The 27,873-nt window shown below is 40.3% G+C and overlaps 1 protein-coding gene across 5 annotated transcripts in view; it reads left to right on the plus strand.

The window, feature by feature from the left end:
• LOC121948976 (rho GTPase-activating protein 20) overlaps positions 1-27,873 on the plus strand; it is a 79,742-nt gene that overhangs the window by 40,097 nt on the left and 11,772 nt on the right. For all 5 annotated transcript variants that reach the window (XM_088083610.1, XM_088083614.1, XM_088083613.1 and 2 more), the window contains 11 exons: positions 10,130-10,306; positions 11,871-12,020; positions 12,677-12,718; positions 13,623-13,707; positions 13,850-13,927; positions 14,480-14,546; positions 15,907-16,107; positions 22,749-22,939; positions 23,643-23,807; positions 24,276-24,385; positions 24,873-25,062. In XM_088083610.1, coding sequence (XP_087939736.1) covers positions 10,130-10,306; positions 11,871-12,020; positions 12,677-12,718; positions 13,623-13,707; positions 13,850-13,927; positions 14,480-14,546; positions 15,907-16,107; positions 22,749-22,939; positions 23,643-23,807; positions 24,276-24,385; positions 24,873-25,062 — 1,456 coding nt within the window. The remainder of the gene's footprint in view (positions 1-10,129; positions 10,307-11,870; positions 12,021-12,676; positions 12,719-13,622; positions 13,708-13,849; positions 13,928-14,479; positions 14,547-15,906; positions 16,108-22,748; positions 22,940-23,642; positions 23,808-24,275; positions 24,386-24,872; positions 25,063-27,873) is intronic.

Below are 27,873 nucleotides of genomic sequence, written 5' to 3' on the forward strand. Positions count from 1 at the left end.
CCTGGTGATGAAACTTGTGATGGTGCGACTGTCCGACATGTTAATAACGTGTGTGTGTGTGTGTGTGTGTGTGTGTGTGTGTGTGTGAGTGAGAGAGAGAGCTGGTGGCGGTTTGTGGTGTTTGCAGAGGGAGATCAGGCTGGTCTGCAGCAAACTGAACTGTGAAAACGCACCATTTAGAGTGCTGAGGGAAACTCCACACTGTTAAATGGGTCAGTGCTCTTGGGGCTGTGTGTGTGTGTGTGTGTGTGTGTGTGTGTGTGTGTGTGTGTGTGTGTGTGTGTGTGTGTGTGTGTGTGTGTGTGTGTGTGTGTGTGTGAGAGAGAGTCTCAGGAGGTATGGAGCCAGGGCTCTCAGCTGCCACCCCTAACCTTTGACCTCCCATCAGGAGGTGTAGCGGTCACCTGGGGTCAACACCTCCCATGTCAGTGGGTGTGTGAGGTGTTCATTAATGTCCGGATGAGGATATGTGTGTGTGCAGGGGGAGAGATGTGTAATTATTGTGGTCAGGTGACTCACAGTAGGTAAAGGTGAAAGGTCGTGGTTGTGATTATTGTGAACGTCTTTCAACAGGTCAGTTATTTACATAGTTTTTGGAAATATTATCATTGAGCTTTCTTTGTTTTTTGTGTTACGTCTTCACACTTGTTTGTAAAAGCCTCTCAGGTCGTCTCCACGCTTTGGTAACTGTTTATAAAAAACTACAACACCCCAAAGTCCTATTAATACAGTTTTAATGGATGAATCGGTTCTGCCAGCAGTACTTGGCAGCAGCTTTCTCATTATTGCATCAACCCTGTGCTCTTCATCCAAGAGTAAATATCAGAAAACATAAACAGAACTGCTTTTTATTAAAATCAACTATTTCTGCTTTACTTGTAAAAACAAACAACAGATAACAGGTATTAGTATAATTTTAATGACACACAGCTGTGATACTCAATATATGGCCCATGGGCCAAATCTGGCCCCGTATAGCGTGCAGGGTGGCCCCCAACCATTTTCCAACTCACAGTTAAAAATAAAGTGATTCACACTGGAATTCTGTTTTGAACTTTAAGTATACATAAGGCACTAACATGCATAAAACAGCATTAAAATGAAGCTTGTTTATAACCAAAAAAAGTGTTGAATTGTTCTAAATTCCTAGAAATGTCTTAAATCATCATGAATCAAACGTGTATGAGGCTGATGTGACTGGCAACTTGCATTTAAACAACCTAGATGGAATAAAAGCATTTCAGGAAAGACAAGCGGTATCTTTTGATTAAAGGGTGAAGTTTCCCTTTTTGCTCTTATTTAACGACCTTTATTATAATGTTGGATTACTGTCGTTTGGAGCATCAGCTGTAAGCCTAAAAATGCATTTAAAAACATAACAAGAGGGAGTTAAATTTATATTTCACATCTTATTTTCCCTCCCATCGATCTTTGAGATGACTCCTCTTTTGCACACTCTGTTCTGCCTTTCCCATCAGGCCATGAGGCGCTGAAAAGCCTTCTGGCCTTCAGCTCAACCACTTACATCAACTCCACACACACACACACACACACACACACACACACTCACACACACTCACTCACACACTCACACACACTCACACACACTCACTCACACACTCACGTGGACCTCATCCAGAAGAATAACCTCATCCTTCAGCCTCGAGGCTTACAGTACAGAGTATTATGGGCCCAAATTGGAGTTGATCCTCCTCTTCCTCCTCAGGCAATGAAATCTATACTGCAGGGAGGAAGGTGGCTGCACCTTAAAGCATAAAAACACGCTAAATGGCTCACAGCGCTGACCTCACACCTCCGTTCACTATCAGCCACAGTGTCACCACAAAGTGACTCAATGACCTCTTTATTAGTCTCCTGGAAATTTCTTGGACCCAGGAATGTTGTTTCTTTATGAACTTTTAGGATTTAAAACATCATCTATACACCTAGTGGATGAAATTTAACTTGGTTGCTATGAGTTGCATGCTAGGCAATTTGCGCAATTAACAAGATAAGGTAATTAATTACCAGAAACAGAGGTAGCTCGAATTTAGCGAGTCTAATGTCGCTGTTCTGTCTTTTGTGTCATGGTCTGTTTGTGTAATTGAAATTACTATTTGCACAGCTCTTTGGGGCATGCTTTGTGATTGGGCCACAAATAAGTTTAACTTAATTAATCTGTAAAGCACTTGTCTCTGGGTATGAAGTGTGCTATATAAATACATTTGACTTACCTCTTAAGAAAAGGCTTTATTATTTAGTTATGGCAAAAAAATGAATTTATGCATTTAAACTGCTAGGTCTCCTTTCCAGGTTAACCAAAAGTCAAACTATAGCTATTTCCTGATTTTTTCCTTTAAAAAAAATAATGTATGCAAATTATGCTAATAAGAAAAGGTTGAATGATTGCTTCATGGCAAAGGTTGGATTTTTGGGCATCACAAACACGGACAAGTTAATCAGAAGTAAAATTTTTGTCACTTGTGTTTTTTGGTAACTAATTGCCAAAGTTTGCTAGAGATGAAACTCTCAGCAACCAAGTTGAATATAATCCACATGGCCTATAAATGACATTTCAATCATAAAAGTTCATAGTAAACGACATTTCTGGGTTTAGTATTGGCAATATAGGGCTTTCCAGTAGACTTTATATTATTATAGCTCTGGGGATATTTAACAATTTTAACTTCAGCCTGAAACCAGAGTTTAATTATCCATTAAGCTCTGGATTCTTTTGGTGTTTGAGGACATTGGGTCTCCAAAATGACACAAGAACACACTCACATCATGCAAAAGACATTTCCTGGCTTTAATAATGAGCTCTGCTAAGGCTATCACGGCCGACAGCCCCCGGTCACTTCTCTTTTACTGGCTGAAAAAAAGGACGAGTTTCAATATTCTGACCTCATCCTCCGTGAGTGTGTGCGTGTGTGCGTGTGTGCGTGCTTGCATGTGTGTGTGTGTGTGTGTGTGTGTGTGTGAGAGAGAGAGAGAGAGAGAGAGCATTGTGTGTCAGCCACGGATGACATTATAGTTTGCCTATGGAAATGATCTGGCGCAGTCAGAGTCCGTTCACGGTGATGTGAGACAGGTGGGAACAGGAAACAGACAGAAAAGATGTGAAGCAGTTAGTTTGATTGAAAATCTGGTTGCCTGCTTTTATTTTTCTAAACGATGGCAGTATCTTTGAAATTTTCCTTGACAGAAGTTATGCTTGCAATTTGAAATGTACCACTTGTAGTGATGAACTCATTAACAATTACCTCCTTAATCTGCAGTTCAGGTCTACAGCAGCTTTTTTTCGAAGGGTTTCGAAAAATTGATTTAGCATAGTATTGCATTATTTAGTTGTGCAACATTGTATCGAGACAATGACACCAAGTATCATTTTTTAATTGTATTAATTATTAATTTTTCAAATACAAGTTAAACTTTTCGTAGCCTACTACATAATAAAATCAGTCGATATAATTCATGAAATCAATTGATTTTTTTCCTGAAATAAAAATAATTTAAGTGAGAAACTTTTTCTTCATAACTCTGTCTTATTAGATAAAACAGATGCTGACAAAGTTTTATTTTTGGGACATCATTTACAGCTGAAACAGGGTTGTATGTTGCAGTATATCGGCATACATGTTTTCCTGATACTCATCGTATCACAAAGTATTTAAAATCGCAATTATATTGTATCATGAGTAAAGTGTCTTTTTGATAATATGGTATCAAAGGGCCTATCACCTCTACTTTTTAGCCTTTTTTAGCTTGTCATTCAGGGTTTTTATAAACTTCATTTTCAGTACCAGCTGGCGACTTTATGCAACTTTATATTAATCCTTTTAACTCGAATTCAGCCAGCTACTCAATACAAAATAGAAAAATACAGGCTCATGTCAAATGAAGACCAAGATTAATTGTTTTTTTTCTTTTCAAGAGCACATATGCCTGTATGAACACAAAAATATGAAGTTGGTTATAATAGGAGTATTTGAGGATGTATCCCCTCGTGTAATGTGTTGTCTGCAGTTGTGTTGCAGCAGCAAACAAAAGCTGCCACTGTGGATTTAGGAGATGACACAGACTGGTGTGTGTTTGTGCAAAATGACATCTTCTTTAATCTGCATGTTAACAGACACTCAGTGTCTCTGACACACATACACTGAGCCGCCAATTGATGCTTGTCTGGACAGCCTTTATCTGAGAGAAAGAGGTCAAACTGCTGGTGATGCAATCCTTTTCCCGCATAAACACACACGTCCGAAGAGTGGCACGTAGATGGACGAGCACTCATGCACACGCCCTCTTACTTTCAGCAAATTCCTCTGGACACACACAAGCATCGTCAGTGAATCACCGATCTGACGCACTTCTTTACTGTCTTTCTTTCTTTTTTTTTATTAAAGTCAGAGTTCACTTGTTGCATAAGGAACAACAGAGCAATCTGAAGGTTTTCTTCTTTTTTTCATTCAGTTCCTCTTAGTTTGATTTTTGCCAAGAATCTTGGTGTCCTTAGAGCCAAATACGCTGCAAATAAACTGATGAAACAAATAATATAAAACACACAAACACAGAGAGAGAGTCCTTTTCAGTGTTAATAATAAAGCTGAGCAGATGGATGCTTATATAAGAGTGTGTCACTGAGAGAGTCAGTCTGCCTGGTCATGGTTGACTGTTAAACAGCTAAGCCTTTGGGTGCATTAAGGTCACTGATATTTAAAAAACAGATTAACCTGAAACTTAATGGCAGAGGGAAATTGAAAAAAAATGAGTTGAATGAGAGTTGGCAGGAGGGACAGCAGCAGAAGAAAGTAGGGTGATGGACATGTCAGCAAAGAAAAAACATAATCAGAGAAAGAGAAAGTTACAGCTGTTTTTTCCAGCTGTTGTCCTCAGGGTGTGTATTCACAGGTGTGTTGTGTGTCCTTGACTTTTCTTGACTCGCCCACTCCAGCCTCCATGATTGAGGCGGACAGTGAAACAGATGTGTGTGAGTGTTTGCAGCACAAACACAAGGAGTGATGCAACAACTGCAGACATGTCGGTCCACATGACCGATGCAGCTCACTGCTGACTGTGCCGAGTCCAGTCTGGCTGCATCTATTTCTGTTGCAGGAGTTTCATTTGGGCAGATTTGGGCAGTTTCACTCAGTGATCAGAGGGCACTTGTCTATGTTATTCAGCTTCAGTTGTAATTATGTTACATTGACCTGAATTAACCTAAACCTTTGATTCTCAGTATAATCGGTTGTATTTTATAATTCTGTAGCTCTATAGAATATACCTGTAATGTAGGAATATTTACTCAAGGTACAAATTTGAGGTAGGTGCTACTTGTACTTTACTCAAGTCTTTTCTTTTCATGCTGCTTGACACTTCTGTTCCTCTAAATCTATCGTTTTTAAATATTGTACCTAACTGCAGTTATCTTACAACCATTTAACAAATTTAGATGTTTGCATAAAAACACGAGGAGCTTATCAAATATGTTTGTTATAAATTAAACTACCCAACAGTTTATACAAGTACTGAAATGATTAGTCGATTAATCGATTAGTTGATTGACAGAAATGTATTATGCAAAACCATTTCATGGGTCCAGCTTCAAGCTTTTCATTTTTTTGATATTTTTTTTTTTTTACTTTTGGAGGTGTTTCTCTCTCTTTTTTTAAAATTTTATTTTATTTTATTTGCATTCAATGCTTTTACTTGTAATACTACGAGTAGCCTACATTTTCCTGATAATACTCATACTTAACCTTAAACTGTAATTTTGGTATTTTCCTACCTAGGCCCCATTTTTTCCATGTTTTTGTGACTAAATGGGATTAATTATAAAAGCTATTGTTCCCAATAGTCACCAATAGTCACTTAGACACAAGAACATGGGAAAGTAGAGTCCCAGTTGAAAAATACTGCAGTTACATTGTTTGATACAGGACTTTTACTTGTAACAGAGTATTTTTACTGTGTTAGTACTTTTACTTAAATGAAGAATTTGAATACTTTCTCCATCCCTGTACACCTTTGCAGCGCTTATATATTTTTTGTCTATATTGTGATTCTACTACTTAAGGATAAAGATGGACAAATTTGTGATTTTGGCTGTATATAAATCAAATTGACTTGTCAACGTGTCTTACTTTGTGATTTACGCTGATAAGATCAGTATCAACCTTTTGTACACAAATCATGCCCGCTGCAGATTAATTATTCATGCTGGGACATTAGTATGCTGTGTTGTGTGGTTCATTGTGCGCTTGGCCCCTCATTGTGTTCGAGAAAGTCAACAGTCCTCCCCGCGGTGCCGTGCCCCAACAAAGGTGGCCATGTATGCGCGGGCAGGCCGAGCACTCAATTTATCAACATCACATGATGTACAATGGAGCCATTAGCGGCTCATCCGTCAGATCCAAAGGGCGGCCGGCTCAGCTGTCAATCTTACATTCAGGAGGGAGGGATGTGCGGTGAATACGGAAGATGTTCTCTTTTTTGGGGGGAGAACGAGATGTGAAAGAGGCTTTACAGGAAGGTTTGTCCGTTTATATTTGTGTGTGTGTGTGTGTGTGTGTGTGTGTGTGTGTGTGTGTGTGTGTGTGTGAGCTCCTCTGACAAGAGAACTTCCTGGATCTGCACAGACAATCAGAACAGAGGAGGATGTGTTGATGAACTCAATGGGAATTTTTTTGAGACTTTTGCTCCGTGTTAATCCCAGTGCAACTTAATCAAGGAGCCCGAAAATCCTTCCAACGTCCCTCTGCGGTGGTCTTTTATCCCCCCCTGGGGGGGGCGTTTAGGGGTTATGTCCTCCTCAGTGTTTGAAACATCTGCATTTGTCCACTTTTCCACCATAAAGTAGTGCAGAAATGGCACAAAATGGTGCTGAATGCAGGAAATTAAGTTTTTAAAAAATTTCCTGCTGGTAGACCCCCAAACCCCTGGCCTCATATGTGTCCCCCCAATTTTGAAGACATTAAAGCGATACGTTAACCTATACTCAATGAATAGATTCAAATAAGCAACAGAAACTTACATGTTTCAAAGGAGTCAGAGGAAATATAAACTTATTATTTCTTACCCCTTCTCAATGCCTAAGGAGTTTACATAAAAAAATGAAGATTTATACGTTGCTGCTGCTCCCTGACAAAGAAAGAATGAACTAAATGCTTAAATTGTAGCAGCTGAAGGGTGCACGAGTTCTGCAAATGTGTTTCATACCACGTGGAAAGCATTTTCTTTCTTCAAGGAACAATAACTGATTATTTTGCAACTGGTGATTCTTAAAGCTTTATAGGAACAAAGACCAGAGAATTGGACATATTCCTGTATCTTTCACCAGTATTTTACTCCCATTCTTGCAGGGCGTCGTGTCCCATTGAGCATCAGGGCTTAATTGGCTACATTCGTCTCCTTTGTTTGAACTTTCTAAGCCCCCTTAGGATTTATTTTTGGATGACACACAAAGACAGACAAAAAGGGAAGCACTCCAGTGTCTGTTCTTCGTTAATTAATTACGTAACCAATCACTTACGCAATATAACTGGAAGGATGACTGGTGTATGAGAGAAGCTTCTCTGTCCTTTCCAGCAAGACTTTCTTCCACTGGGTGTTTTGTTGATGGATGTCGGCGGTGTTGGGTGTTGTGTATCCCTTTGGGTAGCGTGAGAGAGCAGAGAGTGTGTGTGCATGTTTGTGTACATGAAAGAGACACAGAAAGGTAGAGATAGAAAATGGAGGTCTTTTATCTGGTGGTGAAGGGTAAACAGGAAAGGATGGAGCTCTCAAACTATTTCCTCTTCCTCCAAAATTTCCCCTCTGTTTACCATCAGCGGCTCATATTGAGAGTGGAACCCAGATAGACCATTTTAATTCAAACTAAGTCTGTAGTACACGAACAAGCAAGTACTTTTTTAAAAAATAAAACTTAAGTGCTTTACTGAAAGGAGAGATGAAATAAGAAAAAAATGAGACAACACATTAGGTCTTTGGTTTTAGTCCAAAGTTTTGTGGCTGTTTAAGTTAACAGAGCTGTCTTTGTAAACATGCAAATAATAATAAATCTGTAGCCTTAAAATTGCTCTGCAGTTCCAAATGTCTAAGAATAATTTTACTGATAATGCTTGATTAAGTAAATGGTTGCAACTGTGAGGAATCGGGGAAGGACATGCAGGAAATAACAAAAAAATTACACTTTTGGACTTTGATTATGCTGCACAGGCTGTTTGGATATTTGCGCCTTTTTCAAGTTTGGTTCAACACAACATTGGCATCGTTATTCCACACTCAGGGTTTGAGAAATCTTGAGTCAGTTTTGGAAACGTTGTGGGATTTTTAATGAAATTGTTACAGTAATCTTAAATAACTAAACTTTCACATGATATAACATTACATGTGACCATAATGTAGTTAATTGATATCCTAAGGTTAGCTTTTTACTTCCGGCGATTGCATTTAGGCCTCAAAAATCCTAAAAGTGGTCTTCATTTGTGAAGATTATTTTGCTGAACCAAACATGGTATCATAAACGTTTGTTTGTCAGAGTTTTTATTCTGCAAAAATCCAGAATCCTATGGAAAAATCCCATAGGCTTTTTGCAAGGAAGCCAAGGTAACGCTAACTTCCAGGTCATCTTGCAAAAAAAAACCCCCAAAATCACCCCTGCAGGACTCTATTTAGCCTGCTTAAGTCTTCTTTTGATAGTCAGTAATCAGCTCAAATGTGACATTTTGTGGGGACTCAGTGCTGTGCTCAGTGGTAATTTTGCTGTAGTTGTCAAAAGAGGTGAAAAGAGAGAGAGCAGAGAGTTGAACCCTCTCTGTCTCTCTGTGTCTCTCTCTGTCTGTCTCTCTCCGTCTCTCTTTCTCTCTCTCTGTCTGTCTGTCTCTCTCTCTGTCTGTCTCTCTCTTTCTCTCTCTCTGTCTCTCTCTCTCTCTTTCTCTCTCTCTGTGTCTCTCTTTCTCTCTCTCTGTCTCTCTTTCTCTCTCTCTGTCTCTCTCTCTCTCTCTCTCTGTCTCTCTGTGTCTCTCTTTCTCTCTCTCTGTCTGTCTTTCTCTCTCTCTGTCTGTCTCTCTGTCTTTCTCTCTGTCTGTCTCTCTCTGTCTCTCTCTCTGTCTGTCTCTCTCTGTCTCTCTGTGTCTCTCTCTGTCTTTCTGTGTCTCTCTGTCTGTCTCTCTCTGTCTCTCTCTCTCTCTCTGTCTGTCTCTCTCTGTCTCTCTCTGTCTCTGTCTCTCTCTGTCTCTTTCTCTCTCTGTTGGTGCCTCATTCCAGATGTTTTGGATCTTCGTCCTCCAAGGGATTTAGCCTCTCCTCTTGTCTCTCTTTCCTTTGTGTGCGTGTTGTCCTTTTCTTCCCCTCCCTCTGTGTGTTTATCGCAACACAGATTGGAAAACTCCTGAGGGCAAATTTGTGATATTGGAAAATATATTAAATTGACCTGACTTGACCTAAGCCCATCTATTTCCAATGCTGAGGTTCAAAACTTTTTTTTAGAGCTTGCCTCCAAACCAGCTTAACCAACAGGATAAATGTCGCCATTGTATGTTTTTGAAAACCACGGATATGTTAAATTTGTATGATATTACAGTATAGTGGATACATTGAAACTCTATAAAAGATAAAAATCCTCAGTGTGTTCAAACTTACTAACTCAGTGCCACTTTTGAATTAAAAAAGTAAAACTTCTGAGTGTTACTTTTCATTTAATTTGTACAATTGTACTGTTTGTAGTGGGTATTTTTTTTGTTTTGTTTATATTTTTTATGCTTTAACAATGCTGTGGATAGGTTTAGGCACAAAAAACACTCTGTAATGTTTGGGAAAAGATCCATTTTTGGCTTAAAGAAGCGACCTCTAGCTCACCTGGGACAGTGTGTGCCCCTGAGACTTCTGCAGCAGCACGGGTTTGATTCCAGCCTGCGGCCCTTTGCTCCGTGTCATCCCCCTCTCTCTCCCACCCTTCCTGCTTCTCTAATGCTGTACTATCAATAAAGGGGAAATGCCCCAAAAAGAAAAAAATGTCTTTAAAACAACACAGTTTTGGTTGCGCAATTGTAAGAGGAAACGCAGCCATGCTTCAATAAAAAACAACTGCTTTTCATGACGCTATCCCCTTCATTCTTTGTCTCTCCTCCAGGGAAAGCTGCATGACGCCAGTCAGTCCAGAGTCCTGTTCCCTGGTCCAGGCCTTCCTGGCTGAGTGTCCACGCCGCCTGTTCCTGGGTCATGCCCAGACGCAGCTAAAGACGGGCCTGCAGACCCAGGAGAGGCACCTCTTCCTCTTCACTGACACACTGCTTGTCGCCAAGGCAAAGTAAGTTTCCTTCTGCATGTCTGGAGAAATGACAGAGTGAATGAGGGAGTGTGTGTTTATGTGGTTGTGTGAGTGAGATGGAAAAATGGAGACATAAACAGGAAAAAATAGAGTAAAAAAAATGAGAAACAAAGAAGCAACATTTCATCTAGTTGTTTCTCTAACACAGATCACAAAAAACAATTTGTGGAGCACTGAGTTTCATCCTGGTGCTACCTTTCCCTAAATTCTTCCTCCCTTGCTCCTCTGCTTCTTTCACTTTTCCCTCCCTCATTTTCTCCCTACTATATAATTATTTCCAAGCCAATTAAATCCATATGAAGCCTGGCTCAGATCAAAGCCACGTTGGCCTGCCTCTGGCCTACAGTATGGGGCTCCCCACCCACAAACTGCCACACACGCATGTTCAAAAATAGAATCTTAAAGAGCACATTTATGTTTTTGAAGTCCAACACACACATATAAACACACAGGCATGTAGAGACGGACGCAGACTTCTGCTCTGTGTACTTATATTTACTGTACACACACACACACACTCGTCAAAGCAGACACAGCGGGACCTCTGTGGTCCGTCCTGGGAGTCATGTGCCAGTGGGTGGAGCTGACCCCTCCAGCACAGAGAGTATGCGCTATAATTGGCCATTACACTGTGGTTGAACACAGGGTGAGTTTGAGGAATGTGTGTTGGTATGTGTGTGTTTGAGAGGCAGAAGAGGTTGATTGATGTGTATGTGTGTTTGTGTGCCTTTATATCTGTGGAATAGCAGGAGAGTGTGTGTGTTTGCCACATGTGTGCATTTGCAGTATTTCTCTCTGTAATCACAGATGTACACTTTTATTGAGCAACTGCTGAAAAAAGCTTGATCTAATCTATATAAAGCATTTTTGAAGGGCTGACATATGTTAGAGGTTTGTGGAGAACTTTTCTTTAAGGGAAATTAAAAGCTAGATTAGAAAAGTAGGGGATCCAAGTTCGTTCCTTGTGGAACTTCACAAAGGACTTTAATGTTTTCATGCAATCTTCTACAAAACAATCTTTAGGAGTTTCTCAGTTGCAAAAACTTTTCCTATAATTGATAGCTGATCAACATATTATTACCCTTGGATCAACATTCGTTTTCCTGGGCTGCATTTACTAGCATTTTAACCACTTCAACTTGAGAAAATTGTTTTGATTTATTTCAAAAACACAAGAAAAAATATAATGAGCAGCGTAGCAACACGTCCCAAAAATGTCCTGCAAAAGACTACGGAAAAATGTCCAGAAAACTTCTAATTTCTTTCTTTTTTAAAGAATATGGCTTATTTCTTAGGCCATTTCTTTCATTTAACAATTTTTACAACTAATAAATCATTTGAGTGAATGTGGACAAGGAAAAGCTTCAAGCCATGCTCCCATTGTGTTTTTTTTTTTTCAGCCAATAATTCAATTTACTTCCAGTATGCCTTGGATACGCATTTTTAGGGGGCTATTTCCAGAAATGGTCATCAATTTTCACTGAAATCAATTATCAGTTGGGGCCCTAGTTTAGTTTAATGTGGCAAATTGTGTTTTCTGCAGGTCCCCAACCCACTTCAAAGTGAAGTCCCAGGTCCGAGTGTGTGAAATGTGGACGGCCAACTGCATGGAGGAGGTGTGCGAGGGAAGCACCAACCCTGAGAAGAGCTTCGTCATGGGTTGGCCCACCTGCAACTGTGTGGCCACCTTCAGGTACACACATTCATACACACAGCATAAGCAACACACTCAGGCAGAAAAATGCCTTCCTCAGATCCTTAGATCCATTTTTCAAGATTACCTTAATTTGATCAAGCAGGAGCGACTCGTTGTGATTTCCTCTTATATAACTTCATTCAGTACATCTGCTTGCATTGCATGACAGTTATTCATGCCAAGCATGCTAAACATATTTCATAAAACGCCTGTCTGAGTCACTCCAGTTTACTTCTAAATGAGCACACAGTGTTCTGAGGTGCAAATGCTCATTATAGAAGGGAACTAAAAACTGAACAAGCAACCACAAAGTCCCTAAAACCCCTTATGTGCGATGGCAGTTCCCAGTCGTAAAGCCTCTCAATCCAACCGCAGTGCGACCAGAGCAGATAACCACACACGCACAGCAGGCACGAACATGCAGCACACACACATTCATATATTCATGTGCTGTATATTTGCAGCTTCCTCAATTGCATACACGCATTCTTATTCATTCACAAACACACTTATTACAGTTTCCATCAGTAGGAATCCAGTCAAAGCTTCGGGCGAAGTCTGTGGTTTAGCCAGCGGGAGTTACATAACAGAACAAAATGATCTAAAATGATTTCCTCTGATTATAATTTATCATTTTATCTACTCCTACTCAGCTCGGAGGACATCAAAAACAAGTGGCTGGCACTCATCAAGAGGTAAATGTTTGGTTTTGTCCCCTGCTACCTTGTCTGCAATGGTTAGTTTTGTGTATTTTATAGCTCATCATGTGAATCGCATTTCCCCCACGGGGCAGGAAGGATTTGATGCAGATGGCACAGACGGGATTAAATGCTTATTAGTTTTAGTCACATTTTAGTCATTTTTTATCCTTCATATTTTTAGTCTAGCTTTTTAAGATTATTTTTTGGCTTTTATTGCCTTTAATGGAAAGGACAATTTGAGTGTGAAAGGGGGAGAGAGAGGGGGAGACATGCAGCAAAGGGCCGCCACTGAGCCGCCAGGCGAGGAAAATTCTTGATATTTTAGTCAAGATGGTTTTCATCATAGTTTTCGGCAATGAAATTAACACTGGTGTTGACCATATGAAGTCACATTAAATGTTATTTTTATTCTGACACTGATGTCATTGCTTTGCTAATGACGTCCAAAACTATTTCCCATTAAAAACAAATAGAAAGGATTGTACACAGCCTCTGCTGAACTGTCTATATGACATCAAGACTTGAATGAACCTAAACTTTCTCAGTTGTTATGAAAACAATTGTTATATTTGGACGACCAGACCAATTAGATGACCCCCTTAGCATCACAAGGTGCACCTTTTTGTTAAAAAAACTTGGTGCAATTTTTGACAGATCCTTCAAATTCGACACACAAATCAGTTACACTGTCAAAACTAACTTTTTTGTGTTAGTAATTTTAGCCAAGGTTAAGCCCTGTCACCCCCCACAGAGATCTAGAGGAAGTTATTCAGGCTTTTATCACTTCTTGGCCAGTTTAAAACTGTAAAACACTTAAATCAGCTGCAGTTCTTTTAAATATGCTCTACAAATAAAGTGTGACTTGAATTGTGCTCTTTGCATTTTTCCTTGAACACAGTCGGATACTCGAGGGAAAAGAGAAAGACGACCCCAAAACCATCCCTCTGAAGATATTTGCAAAGGATATTGGAAACTGCGCATATGTAAGATTCTCTTCTTTCCTTTTATTGCTTCTATCAGCACAAAATGAACATTGTTTGATTTGCCAAGTCTTTTCATGGGTAATTAATGACATCATTATGTAACACACAAATAACTTGATATTTTCCGTAATGTTTCCACCAGGCCAAGACGCTCGCAGTGAGCAACACTGACAGCACCACTGATGTCATCCGCATGGCTCTGCTGCAGTTTGGCATATCTGTGAGTAACCAGAGGCCGCTGTTCATACTCAGCTTGATATACAGTGACTGTACTCTAACAGGGTGGTTAAAGCAGCCTCTAGTATCCTGTCTGGCCACTAGAAATAAGGTTTTCAAAGTAATAAAGTCATAAAACATAACTAGTCAAAGTTATAGCACTGTTTTCATGGACATGTACGACTGATCCTTTAAAAAGAACAAGTGGAAATATGGTATTTACAGTTAGATTATTCCAGTCAGAAGGAGATTTAAATTATCCCAAGATAATTAGCATCTGTTGTCCCTTGGTAGATCAAAACACTTTAATACAAATTAAGCATTTGGGAAAATTTGTGTAACATTCACTAATTTTGTAAAACAGTAAAAAAAAAAAAAAAAAGTGCTGTTTTGCACAGCAGCCTCAAACTACTTTTACAGCATTTGTACAGGTTTCTTTTAACCACAGATGTGCAATCAGGATACAAGAGCTGATGAATCGTGGAAAAGTTTATCGTGATTGTTCTTTTAATGTAACATTAATTTGTTAAACCTGATTTTCTTCTCCTCTGTCCAGGGCTGCGTTAAAGACCACCGGTTGTGGGTGAGCTCCAGTAAGGACGACCCTCCGTACCCTCTTATCGGTGAGCCCAGCTGTCATCATTATCTCTTGTAAAACTTTTCCTACATCGGAAAAAAAATGACCATGTAAAAAGAAAGTAAAAAGTAAATTTCCCTTAAACGTTGTTTATCATTAGGAGATGTTCCTGAGAAAGCTTCCCTACAGTGTTGTGGGTTAAGATTTATGACAAGAATCAGTCAAGAATCTGTCATGCTCATTTTCAGGTTCAAACTTGTATTTTTGGTTTCTACTACAACATTTTTACATGCTTTAATGTTTAAAAACGCTCTATTATCCTCATACTGTCTGCACTGAAACACCTGTATTCACACTCTGTCTGAAACGCTCTATTTTAGGACCTGTCTCTTTAAGACATCCTCCCAAAAAAGCCCAGTTCGCTCTGATTGGTCAGTTTTGCCAGGTCTTCCTTTTGCGTCTCTGCACCATTTTGCAGAAAATAGTGGCACTTTGTACCGTGAAAAATCACCAATAAAAGCTTCTTAAGATAACCGAGCATGTTGGGGTGAAACGCAAACATCAGCAACCAAAATCCCGTTTTCTTTGAAGTTAGCATGTAGCTACATGGAGCAGTGTACTTGCAGTAATGACTGAGTATAACACAACTGGACATGTTCCAGCAGGAATCTGACCCAAAATTGGGTAAAATTAACAACATTGGCACCAAGAATACAGGTTTTCACAACAATAGCATGCAGCTGCATCTAGCAGTGTGTGTAAATCAAACGATTGTAGTAGTATGCCTGAAGAAGGCGATTACTTACAGAGATGCATCATATTTAACGTCAGCTCATCTCAAAAGTAGAAAAAAATCAGTTGGAAACGGAAATATTCAGAATAGTCTGAAGATCATTTTCATCATTATTTGAGACTTCAGCCACATTTAATATGAACATCTGACATTATAACATTATATATGTGACAGAAAAGAAGGCATATTAAAAGGAAAAGCATAATCAATCCCCTTTACAGTTAGAATGCGATATCTTGGATCTGCACGTATACTTACAATTACGTCTTTTATAAATTCATTGAGGGTAAAAAAAAAAAACTTGTTTCATCTGAATATAAAAGAAAACCACTGAAGAGAATACGCAGGGAGCGGGTCACTACTACAGTACACCAAAAACTCAACATCTGGGAGTGTTTCAGAGCAGCTCGTTCTGCGTCTCGGTGGTATTTCCGCGACATTCTCTATCTTTTGTTCTCACACTGAATTCCAAACATCCCAGCTCCAGATTCATCGCTGCGTGGCACGAGCCTTAATTTTTATCAGATTTCTCGACTTCACTCCACATCAAATGCACAGACTTCAAATACCAGAGCCATGACCTCTGACCTCTGGACCCTGACCTCTCACTCAGGCCACGAGTTCCCCTTCAGCATTAAGATGAGCCACATTCGGGACAGTGGGAGCAGTGGAGGAGGAGGAGCCGGGAGGGATCCAGCCAGTCCCACCGACTGTCCAGGGGTGCTGCTGCTGGACCAGTGTCTCCCCCCAGACACACAGTGCCAGTTCATCCTCAAGCCCAACAAGGTGACCCTGGTTCAGGCTCCGCTCATAGGTAAGACCGCCGGTCAACACTGTGGGTCACGTTGTGGGGGGGTCAGACCATGAGGTTGCATGATATGACATTTTGGATATTTTTCAAGAAAGTATGTTTCAGATTTCAATACAATTCAATACGTGGGCAACAAAAAACTGTGAAATTACAGTTTGAAAAGAAGAAATTCTGCGGCATGCTTATGTTTGCTATCAGCTGGCTATTTTTGGTGCTTCAAAAGAAATCGGACCAACCCAGTTGGCAGGAGAAACATTGGCATTGTACATTTCTGCAAATACAAATACATTTTCCTGTATTATGTAGCTGATACACTGAAACTTTAAGTTTCAATAGAGCTGTGGTTGATGTATGTTTAGGCACAAAAAACACTTGGTCATTGTTAGGAAAAGATGTTTTGGCCAAAAATGCCCACCTTGGGGAGCACAGTCCCGTCTGATAATGCTGTAATGTCACGGTGAAAAAAAAAGGCTTTTGTTCCTAAAAAACAGCTGGAAATGCAGAGAGGACTCACAAAATCACAAACGGTTTTGTTGTTTGTTGGTCTCAAACATCAGTCTGCAGATCGCATCTCACAAAGGTGTCACACCATCCAGCATCGCCTTCACTTCCTGATAGTCTGCTGAAATACTACATCATTTTCGAAATGATTTAATACATATAAAATGTACAAATAACTTACAGTACCAACATTTTGTTTTGGTGATTGGGCTGATAATGTAACACATCATGACATAATCATAAAACATAAAAAACACACAAAAAAGTGGCCTGGTGAAGCCATCCTGTTAGTTTAGTTTTTGCTCTGATGTGAACAAAAATACATTTTCTTTTGGGAAAGTTGCAGTCTCAAGGTATATTCCAAAAAAAAAATTAAGAGCTGCAACGGCCCGTCAATGAGTTGTCAGCTATTAAATTAATCATCAAGTATTTTGATAATTGATTAATCGTTAGAGATATTTTTACAGAAAAAAATAGATGCAAATATTTTTCCTTCAGAAAACACTGACGGACATTTTTCACCTTTTTCTGACATTTTCTAAACTAAACAGTACATCAGTTAATCAAGAAAATAGTCAAGTCAGGTTTATTTTTAGAGCACATTTAAAAACAACAAATGATGCCAAATGTGCTTCACAAAGAGATTAAACACTACAGAGGCATGTCAAATAAAAATAGATAAAAGATCAGAAATAGCAGAATATAAGCAAAATAATCACAAAAATACACACAAAAATACCATGACAAACAACAACAAAAAATGCATAGAAAATATTTTTTAAAAAATGAACAGCTTGATCAACAATGAAAATAATCTTTGTAGGTTCAGCCCTAACATATGATAAATGTTTTCAAACCAAAAATCCACATTAAGTGTTAAAATTTCAGTCTTGCAGGGTTAAATCTGCAAGAAGCAACAACTGGTGTCAACAATAAAAGTATGTTGTGAAACAGAGCTGTGAAAAATATTAGTTTTTTGACCATTGAGGTTTGCAAATCAATGGTTGTTCCGTGTCAAGAATTCGTCCATGAATCTAATTCTGAAACCGCAGAAAGAAATATGCGGATGCAGAAGTATTAAAGCAGAACAGAGAGTACTTCCTCTGAATTTGTTTCACTTATATAACTCATTTCACTGTGTTTGTGCTCGCTCTGGACGCTCGGCCGCGTTGTTTTTGTTTCTGAGGACAATCAGTAGGTGAGCAAGAAGAAAAAGAGTGGAGGAGAACGGTGGGAATGGAGACTTTAACAGACGAGAGGTCAGAGCGGGGGTCAGGAGAGACGGTGTGTCAAAATAAGAAAAACATCAGACGGACAAAGAGGAAGAAACCCCAGAAGGGACGGATGAGTGTGAGAATAGGAAGATGGAAAGTGAAAAGAGATGACACAGCTATTGAGTAAGTCTGAAGGCCAGTGGAGGTGAAGGAAAAAGAAACAGTGGACGGTAACAGATAGACGGGGAAGAATTTACAGAGGAACCTCGAAAAGTGAGAAGGACAGAAAGACGAGGAGGAGGAGAAAGAAAAACAAGAGGACAGGGATGAGTAACAGGGATGGAAAAAGTAGGGGATGAGGTTTAGAGGAAAACAAATAGAGGAGAAAACGTGTGTGTTTTCCAGTCAAGGAGGCTGCAGTTTGCCAACCACAAGCTTCGCCTCAGATTCCTTCGCCTCAAGCATAACAGCGTCTTACATAATCGCTCCATACCAGCCCCGCCGCCATGGAGGCTTAATCGCTCACGCCCAACCCGAAAGCTAACGAACACGTGTGTTTATTGACTCGTAGCCACGGAAGAAGCCCCTTCTCAGGCATTTATTCTCAAACATCCCTGCAGGCAGTTCTGTCTCGAACTAACTGGAATGTGCAAAATAAAACTCTGGTGATGTTTTTTATATATGTTTAAATGCACCAAGACCTGTCCATTGCTACAAACTGCATTCAGATCCACCAATACATGATGTCATAAGTGCAACCGAAACAATATTTTTAAATATGGTACAATAAACGTTTGATACCTAGGAACACTGGAAGGTGGCAACCAGCGACTCAACAAAAAATGGCCCAAAAAATAGCAAGAAATTAGTAAAAAGTTACAAAAAAGAAAACAAAACAAAAAAAGTAAAAATCAAAGAAAAAAGCAACATAAAAACAATGTAACATAATTTTAAAGGTATAATTCCTTTGAAAAAGAGATTGTTGAGCTCAACAGGACTGACTTGGTTAAATATGGGTTAGATCAAAACAAAAAAATTTTTTTCTGGACATTTTTCCCTCGTTTTTTGATAATATCTAGTAATTCCCAACAGCTAACTTTCAGATAATTTCCCTGTCACCTTTTATTATTTTTTGCAGTTTATAAATATAAGTATAGTTTCCTGGATATTTTTCCATCCAGCAAATTTTCAGGTCACTTTGTTTCACCTTTTTTTTTCTTTTTAAACCAATTTTCAGGACTTTTCTAGCCCAGTTTCTCATTGGATTTTTTTCCATGTTTTTGAAGGAAATCAAACCAGTTTTCTCAGGTTTCAGAGGTTTTAGCGGCTAGTAAAAGGTGTCTGAATGCAGCGCAAGAAAAACTTGTCCATCCAGGTTTTAAAGGTTTAAAAAACAGGGTCTGGGCAATAAATTGATATTATATTGATATCACCTGAGACCGTATATCATCTTAGATTTCATAATATTGTGTGTCCTGCTATTCTAAAGGCTGCATTTCAGTAAATTGACACATATTTGAAAAGATAAACAAAGCAGCCACCCACAGAGATTGTGTGTAACTCAAATACTGTAACTTTCCAAAATACACCACAAATCACAAAGCTGTATATGCTTTGTTTCTCAAAACATAACGGGCTGTGGCGGGTGAGGGGGGTTTCCTCTGCGGGCTCCGGCTGCAGCTGCAGGACTTCGGGTTAGCCTGGCTGGTCAAGATATGGTGGGGAAAGAGTGAGCAATGTTGCTTCACTTTGAAGTTTATTTAAAGTGCACAAAAATACATAAAAGAGAAACTCGGAGAATGTAGGTCACTGCAAACTGTTACCAGAAACCATTTTAACTCCAGTTAACACTTGTTTTGCTGGTAGGAGCCTGTTATGATCAAATATTAAGACTTATGAAATAGAGCCGGGGAATATATAGATTTTATAGCAATATCATGATATGAGACTAGCTGTTGTAATAGATTTTTGACACCTCCCAGAAATCCCTTTTACGTGGCTGCTCCCACGCAAAAGGGGCTGTCCTTTCCATTACCGCTCCCATAACACGCCTTCAATTGTAAATAATGACGGCTAGTGCGGAGGCTGCAATCGAAATGAACCTGCTGATGTTTTAAACATCCATCGCCATGATTCTTTTAATGATATGGCGAGAAGAGAAGTCGTATAACATAACTCAGTCATCTCGACATTGTGTTTTATCAACATTTTGAAAGCCTTCAATTGAAACCCACCTACAGATATTTTTAACAGTTAACTAGTAACAAAACAGTTCTTCACACACATTACTGTCTTGTTACACAGTAACTGATAAACATTTCCAATACGCGTTTGCCAGCTTGTGGTACACAACGTAAGTTAGACGAGTGTCATTTTCTGTGCCATAAATGTGTTGAAGGCTGATATGCAGTCCAGCCCAAAAACCATAATCATGCTATAAATTCAAAGCAAAGACGGTGCAGGCAGAGGTCCAGGTCCAGCCAGTATTTGCCATGATGCTACCTGGCAGCAGCCAATAGAATCAATCTAACAAAAATGTGTTTATTTGTGGGTGGAGGTCTTAAAAATAAAAAACATAGGGCACTAACTGCCCTTCCAAAACAACATTTTCTGATCTGGCATCTGCAAAATCAGGATATTGTTCATCATTTCCTTCTTAAACGCTCATGATCATTACGAAAACGATAGCAGGAGATTAGAGCGGGATGATGGACGCTGCCCACCCAGTCGACAAGTCGTCTGTTTCCCCCTCTTTAAAACTGCTCCCCGACTAATGATGTAACGCCTGATTTACAGCGAGGTCGTGTTTGTTCGATGCTGGCGAGGCCTGCTGACAAGTGCCAGAGCGGCCCACTAATTCTGTTAGAGCTGAAGTGAAGTGTGTTCGGGCTCGGCGCCACAGCAGATCGTTAAATAATGAATTCTACGTGAGGTATGCCTCATATTTCGCGGGCTCTTTTGAGGGTCTGGGTCCTCCACCCACTGAAAGATCCTTCATTTTAGAGTCCCACCCTCGGATATAAATCACAATCACTTTATAACACAAATGTTTTGATTTTAAGACTGCTGCTGATGATGTTTTTACAATTTAATTTCCCATCAGTGGCCCTTTAAAAGATTTACTGCAGTTTTGTCACCAGTGTCTCACACACGTATTTTATATTATTTACAATCCAGAATATAATTAATGATTAATGTTATTATCAATTATTGCATGTTTTATGATATTAATCAAGTTTATTCTTTAATTGATCAATCGTTAATGCCTTTTACAAGTTCCCAGAGTGAAATAGGACATTTTTATATGACTTGTGTGGTCCAATCAGCAGTCCCGAATCCAGAGATATGTTTTACAATGATATAAACAGAGAATCACATTTCAGACTCTGACGCAGATAATAATAGTTATAGATTTAATTATTGAATTAATTACGATTTTTGATAATTAATAATAATTATCAGAGAATGAGAAAATAATAATAATAATAATTCTGCTCAATAAAATGGGAAAACTGTTTAAATAGATAAAAATAATAATAATACATTATACCTATGATATATGCTAATAGGTCGCTAATAGGCGATTTGTGCTATGACTGACCTTAATGATTAATCAATGATCTCAGTTGTCATAAGAAATTTTCTCTCCGTCACCTAATCAGCTAATAATCATTTTCCGCACCTCTCCATAACAGATATTCGTATTAGAAAGTGCCTTCACAGTTAGTCCCATATTTTTTGTGTCCCGTGAGGACAACTGAGGTCTGGATTAAGTTTTTCTGCAGGTGTCGTGTCAAACAGCAAACTCTTAATGTTTGCTGTACATTCTCATTAACATGCACTTGACTGCACGCACAGTATGTAGTTTCATAACTGCAGGAACATACTGAGCTGTTATGTCACAGAGAACATGCAGTGAAGACAGACCTGCAGACAGACACTTACACAACAACAACAGCACAGGTAGACGCTGTCACGACAGAGCAAATGTCAACGAGGAACACAGTCACAAGCCTGAAGACACACACACAGCCACATACATGTGCTGTCTCACACAGAAGCAACACGTAGCTCGAGTGAAATGCTGCTCCCGAGCGTGAGGACAGGTCTTAGGACAGGACGTATTTTTTCTCAAAGACTGAATTGATGTTTTTTTTCTTTCTGTCAATAGAACTGTTTGTCTTTCTCTTTAAATGCATAATATGCAGAATTGCACGTTACTGTTTGTGAAAAGTAAAAATCACCCTCTCTTTGGCATTTCACCTCCTTTTTTCAGAGTTGTGTCTCTTTGATGTGTGCTGCTTAACACCTGGTCACTACCTTTTTATAGAGCCCTGACCTCACCTGAGTTTTGTGCGGGTACATGCCCAAAAATCTCTTGAGCACGGAAAATAAGAAAAAATGAGATAATTCAGGCAATGGACAGAGTCTCTGCAGAAAAATGCACTGCTACACAGTATTGTTTTGTTTTTTTTGGAAAAACCTGCACAGTAAATCTCCCTGCAACTTTTTAGGCAGACAAAGCCTTCATATGCATGCTGAAAAAGTCCACATAAAAGCTGTCAACGTAACATAGCTTTAAAACACCATCACCTGTTGTTTTGCTTACCATCACGTGCGTTTTTTTTATTTTCTCCTGATGCTGATGTGAGTGGAGATAAAAATTTTACTATGGATCCTTAGAAAAGTTTTGAAATTGTGTCCAAGAAAATATGTGAAAACCCTGACCTTTAACTGCTTAACACTTCACATCTAATTTGTTAAAAAAATTTGACCCAGAACTCTAAAAAAATAAACATGAGCTGCTGCAAGTCTGCAGTTTTGTGAATCATCGAGCTTTGCACTCCAGTGACTCCAACATGAATTACTCAAGCAGCAGTTTGGTTCTGTCTGAAACCGCAGCTCACCTCTTCCTCGTGTCCCCCGCAGAGCCTGGTCAGCAGAAGACTTTTAAGAGGAAGAGGTCTCTGATCAACTGGCCCTTCTGGAGAGGCTCCAACACGCAGCTGGACGGCCTGCCCCTGTCCCCGACTTCGCTCTGCCCCACTCAGGGACGGCTGTTCGGACGACCCCTGAGCTCCGTCTGCTCCGCGGAGCACGGCCTGCCCAAGCCTGTCATGGTGAGCCGAGTCGAGGTCACGCAGGCCAGCAGGAGGGGGTCAGGGTCTGTCTGGAGGGAGGAGGGTCTGGTGTGTTTGAGTGGAGGGGGATGTAGTGGTATGAAGATCACAACCACTGTTAGATTACTGTTCTGCGAGTTAACGACACTCAGCACAGAATAGCAAATTAGAGAAATAATAGACTCGCTGAAATTACAAGGGAAGTGAAATCGCAATCTGTTGAATAAGCAAACCCAGAATCTCCGTCAACAAAAGAGTTTCCCCTCTGACCATTTAGTGCTGAGCAACTTGAAAAGAAATGTCCTGCAAACTGCGAAAAAAAGAAGACGAATAAAAAATTATGAATTAAAAGATGGCAAGGAAAGATCTGAAAATTAGCTATATATATATCTCACTTGTTTATTTATTTTATTTTATTAATATAATAAAATTGCTTATTTCCAGGTAACATTCTTGTAACTTTTTACTAATTTCTTGCTAATATTTGGGCATTATCTGAAGTTTCTTATCACCTTCTTCCCATGTTTTTGAAAATCAGCTTTCTCAAGTTTTAAAGGGTTTTACATTAAAAGCTCTTTAATATCAGGGTTTTGTACTGCAGCTTTTGAGTTCGTAGCTCTGTCAGCGATACAAACCTTGTTCGAAAAGTGAAGTCTTTGTTGTATTCATAATATTGATATCACTGCTAATTTGTTCCCTGCAGGACATGCTGGTGTTCCTGTCCCTGGAGGGGCCGTACACCCGGGGCGTCTTCAGGCGCTCAGCGGGGGTCAAAGCCTGCCGGGAGCTTCGGGACAGACTGGACAGCGGGACAGAGGACCCGGAGATCACACACCAGTCTGTGTTCGTCATCGCTGCCGTCCTCAAGGTAACACGCTCGACCCCAAACTGCCCCGTCACACAGGTTTGAAACCAGACAACAGAAAGCAGGAGCGACTGATGTGCATCCAAAGTCACATAAATCCAGACAGGATAATCTGTCTGTGCACCGGCAGGCACGCTGCCAGTCACACACACAAGGTGCTGCATTGTTCAGCATCCAGGCCAAACAGCCACCTCAGCGCGGGGCATCCAGGGAGCAGCTGAGGTTTTACACAGAACTGATTCATCTCCTGTCTTTGGTGTGTTTTACCTGGTTTCTGCACAATGGACACAGATTGTGAATCACCTGAGACCAAAATGATGCCATTAATCACGCAGATTGACGATTCTGTAGTCCACTGACAGAACATTAAGTGACGCCAGTCTTGAAAATAACATAAGTCTTCAAGATAGTTTTCTTTTCACTCATATTTGGATCATTTAGCTTAAGATCTCATGTCATTTTTGTGTACAGGACTTCCTGCGAAATATCCCGGGCAGCCTGCTGTGTGTGGATCTGTACGAGCAGTGGATGGATGTGATGGAGGAGGAGGGAGGGGAGGAGAGGACGCAAGCTGTCCAGAGGTAGGAACAACTTCTTACTGCTAATTTTAAAGTTAAAATACACAGCAGGTTGCTGTCTCTTTCTAAAAAGCACAACAAGTCACACAGACATTCGTTAAACAGATGGGTGAAAAATTAAAGGAAAGACCTGAATAAATGAGTGTTCTGTTTCCTTGTGGTGGCCCAACACCTCACTGTGACACTGTTGGTTTTTCCTTTAATTACGTGCTGTTTATGTCTCGAGAGGGACAGAAAGACACAGAGAGGGAGACGCTTCAGCTCCAGAAGCAACAAACTAAATTCCTTTTGCTTTGGAAAATAAAAAACATGGAAGCAACAATGAAAATGTTTGTGGAGAAACTCCTGTGGAGACTGAGATCAACAAACATCATGACAAAACACACACACACACACACACACACACACACACACTGTGAGAAGAAGGAACAAAGTATTTTCGGATGTTAGCTGGAGTCGTGTAGTTCACATGATGTCCGTCTCCTCTCAGGTTGCTCCACCTCCTGCCCAGCGAGAACTTGCTGCTCCTGCGTCACGTGATCGGCGTTCTGCACTGTATCCAAGGCAACGCCCACGACAACCAGATGAACGCCTTCAACCTGTCTGTCTGCATCGCTCCCAGCATGCTTTGGGCTCCAACGCCGAGCACCCCCGAAATGGAGGGAGAAGGCACCAAAAAGGTGAGGTTTTAAATTTGCGAATTTCGCTATTTTTGCATTTTTTTCTGGCGCCCTGTAACTTGAATGACTGCTGGCACTTCGTCTCGACCTTTTCATGAAGCTGAACAACACTCTAAATACACTGAACTGCTACAGGTCTGTGTGTGTGTGTGTGTGTGTGTGTAGAGGAGGCTTACTGAGACAGTGTGCAAACTACGAGGAATTTAACATTTCAGTGGAATAAGAGACCGTCTCAGTATGAGTGTGTACGCGCTTCTGTGGCGTATGAAACACATGTGACCAGACAGACAGACAGACACACAAGAGTTTGACAGACAGGCAAGAAATTCAGATTTCACCAACACAAGTAAACCGTGTGTGTGTGTGTGTGTGTGTGTGTGTGTGTGTGTGTGTGTGTGCGCGCGCACATACGTGTTCACATGCACACACAACCTCTGCCGGCCTCAGAGCCGTTTGTCAGCAGACAGTTTCCCTGCGGATGTGAGCGTTGACCTCCTGGCGGGAGCTGACCCACTAACACACAGCTGTAACACACACTCAAACACACACACACACACACACACACACATGCTCAGTCACATTCACATGTCATCTCTGATGATCGCTCATGAGCTAAAATCGCAACATTCTTACACTTTGCTGAGCTTGAAATACTCAGGTTTAGAGTAAGACTTTACAGGAAAGCACAAAGTTTCATGGTGACTTACTCCAAAGCACACAAGAGGATACTGGTTTCTGGATCACCACTGAGAGTATCAAGTCACCATTGAAGAGTTAGTTCTCCCAAATTACAAAAAATCTCAAACTTTTTCATTGGCTCTGGTGGTATGTGGGTATAAAGACAGCTCTGGTTGTATTTATTTATTTGTCTCTGGTCAATTTTGCATCCTTTGAGTTATATTTGTCCTCAAAATGTCTCTAGAACTGTTTTTTTTTTTTTTACATTTTACATTTTACATGTCCTAAAACTTCAACTCTATCTCCAGAATAAGTTTTGGCATTGAACACTTCTGCAAACCATGGAAACGTGACATTTGTAACTTATTATGTGGTGGATACATTGAAACTTTTAGTTTTAACACTACTGTGGTTAACTTGTTGTTAGGTTTAGGCACAAAAAACACTTGGTTTTGGTAAAGTAAAGATCATGTTTTGGTTTAAAATACCCAGTTCCATTGGCTAAAAAGCAGCAGGAAATGCAGCAATGTCTCAGTAAAAAAACTCGTTTTGGCCACGTGTGGTGTCTTAAAAGCCAATTGTACGGACTCTGACACATAACCGACATTAAAAAAATAGCATCAAATAAAGCAGACTGTTTGTCACCTCACGTTGTCGTGTCTCAACCAAAAAGTTTCACATGAACACACCACAACAACTATAACTGACGGCCAACTAGTGCATATGTCCCTGCATGAGAGGAAGTAACTCTCCATTATAATCTCTGTGATTTTAGCCCTTTGTTTACTTCCCTCGTTTCCGTCTCTCTTCTCGTGCGCTGAGCTGAACGGCCAGTCAGAGTCAGTCACCTGCAGGCTGCGGCAGCGGATTCAACATGCTTTAACAGCTAGAAAAAGCAGACAGAGGTTGACAGTGTGAGACACAGACTAGGGCGACAGACGCTCACCGACGCCTCACAGTTGACGGACAGTCGATCATCGGCTTGGTGTGTCAGGGCCCTAAAACAGTGCCTGCTCACTCAAAGGAAAGTGGTTTTATTGTTTTTTGCACTCTAACAAGGGTCCGCAGCTCGGCAGGCGTCTCACCAAGATGACACATCATCCACCTCAATGAAACGGCTTGTATGTGACTTGACTTTAGAAACACTGATACGATGCGTAATCAAACTTATTGCAGAACGTACGATGCCACATTTGGCCCGATATTTGATGATAACAGGTGCCTACCAGCAAATCAGAAACAAGTGTTAACTGGAGATAAATCAGCTTGTGATCTTCCAGACACTGAATTTCTCTTTTGTTGTATTTTTTAAATCTAAAGTTAATTAAACGATGAAGAAACATTGCTCGCTCTTTCTCCACCATATCTTGGGCAGCGAGGCTAACCTGAGACGACTTAATTCCACGAAAGCGGCTGCAGCCAGAGCCCACAGAGGAAACCCCCCCTCGCCCTACAGAGCCCATCCTGTACTCATACACAGCTTTGTGATTTGTGGTCTATTTGGAAAGTTACAGTATTTGAGTTAAAAACAATCTCTCTGGGTGGCTGCTTTGCTTATCTGTTTAAATGTGCGTGTGTTTGTGTGTGTGTGTGTGTGTGTGTGTGTGTGTGCGCGCTTGAGGTGGCTGAGGTTCATTGAGAAAACATGCAAAGAATTTCCTACAGAATCCTGAGGCTAAGTGTGTGTTTTAGTGGAAAACTGTGTCGCTGAAACACCTCTCTCTCCACACAAACACACACACACACACACACACACACGTCAGCACAAATCCCCACAAATACCTAAATATCTCTTTCACAAACACTGATAACACTTTCCCTCCTACACACTGCGTGTTTGTGTGCGCAGCACGAGCACAGGCGACCCTTTTCCTGGGAAAAAACTTTTAAAAAATAACAGTGAGATTTCGACATTTCCCTCCCTGCGGTCGGAGCCGGGGGCCAATTTAAACCAGCGTGGGCTCCTGGCTGTGTAATGGCTAGTTTCCAAACTTGTCTGGAGACACGTGAACGTTCAGTTTCAGCCAATTTGGTTTAGCCTCTGTTTTCCTCCTTCCTTCACGCAGTGTATGATTTAAATGTTTTTGGTTGAAAGAGGCCGAGGTAAATACTGCTTTAGTGTGTGTATTACTT

The sequence above is a fragment of the Plectropomus leopardus genome, chromosome 10, assembly GCF_026936395.1.
Source record: "Plectropomus leopardus strain MGB_pleo_1.0 chromosome 10, ASM2693639v1, whole genome shotgun sequence".
In the NCBI taxonomy this organism is placed as follows: Eukaryota; Metazoa; Chordata; class Actinopteri; order Perciformes; family Serranidae; genus Plectropomus; species Plectropomus leopardus.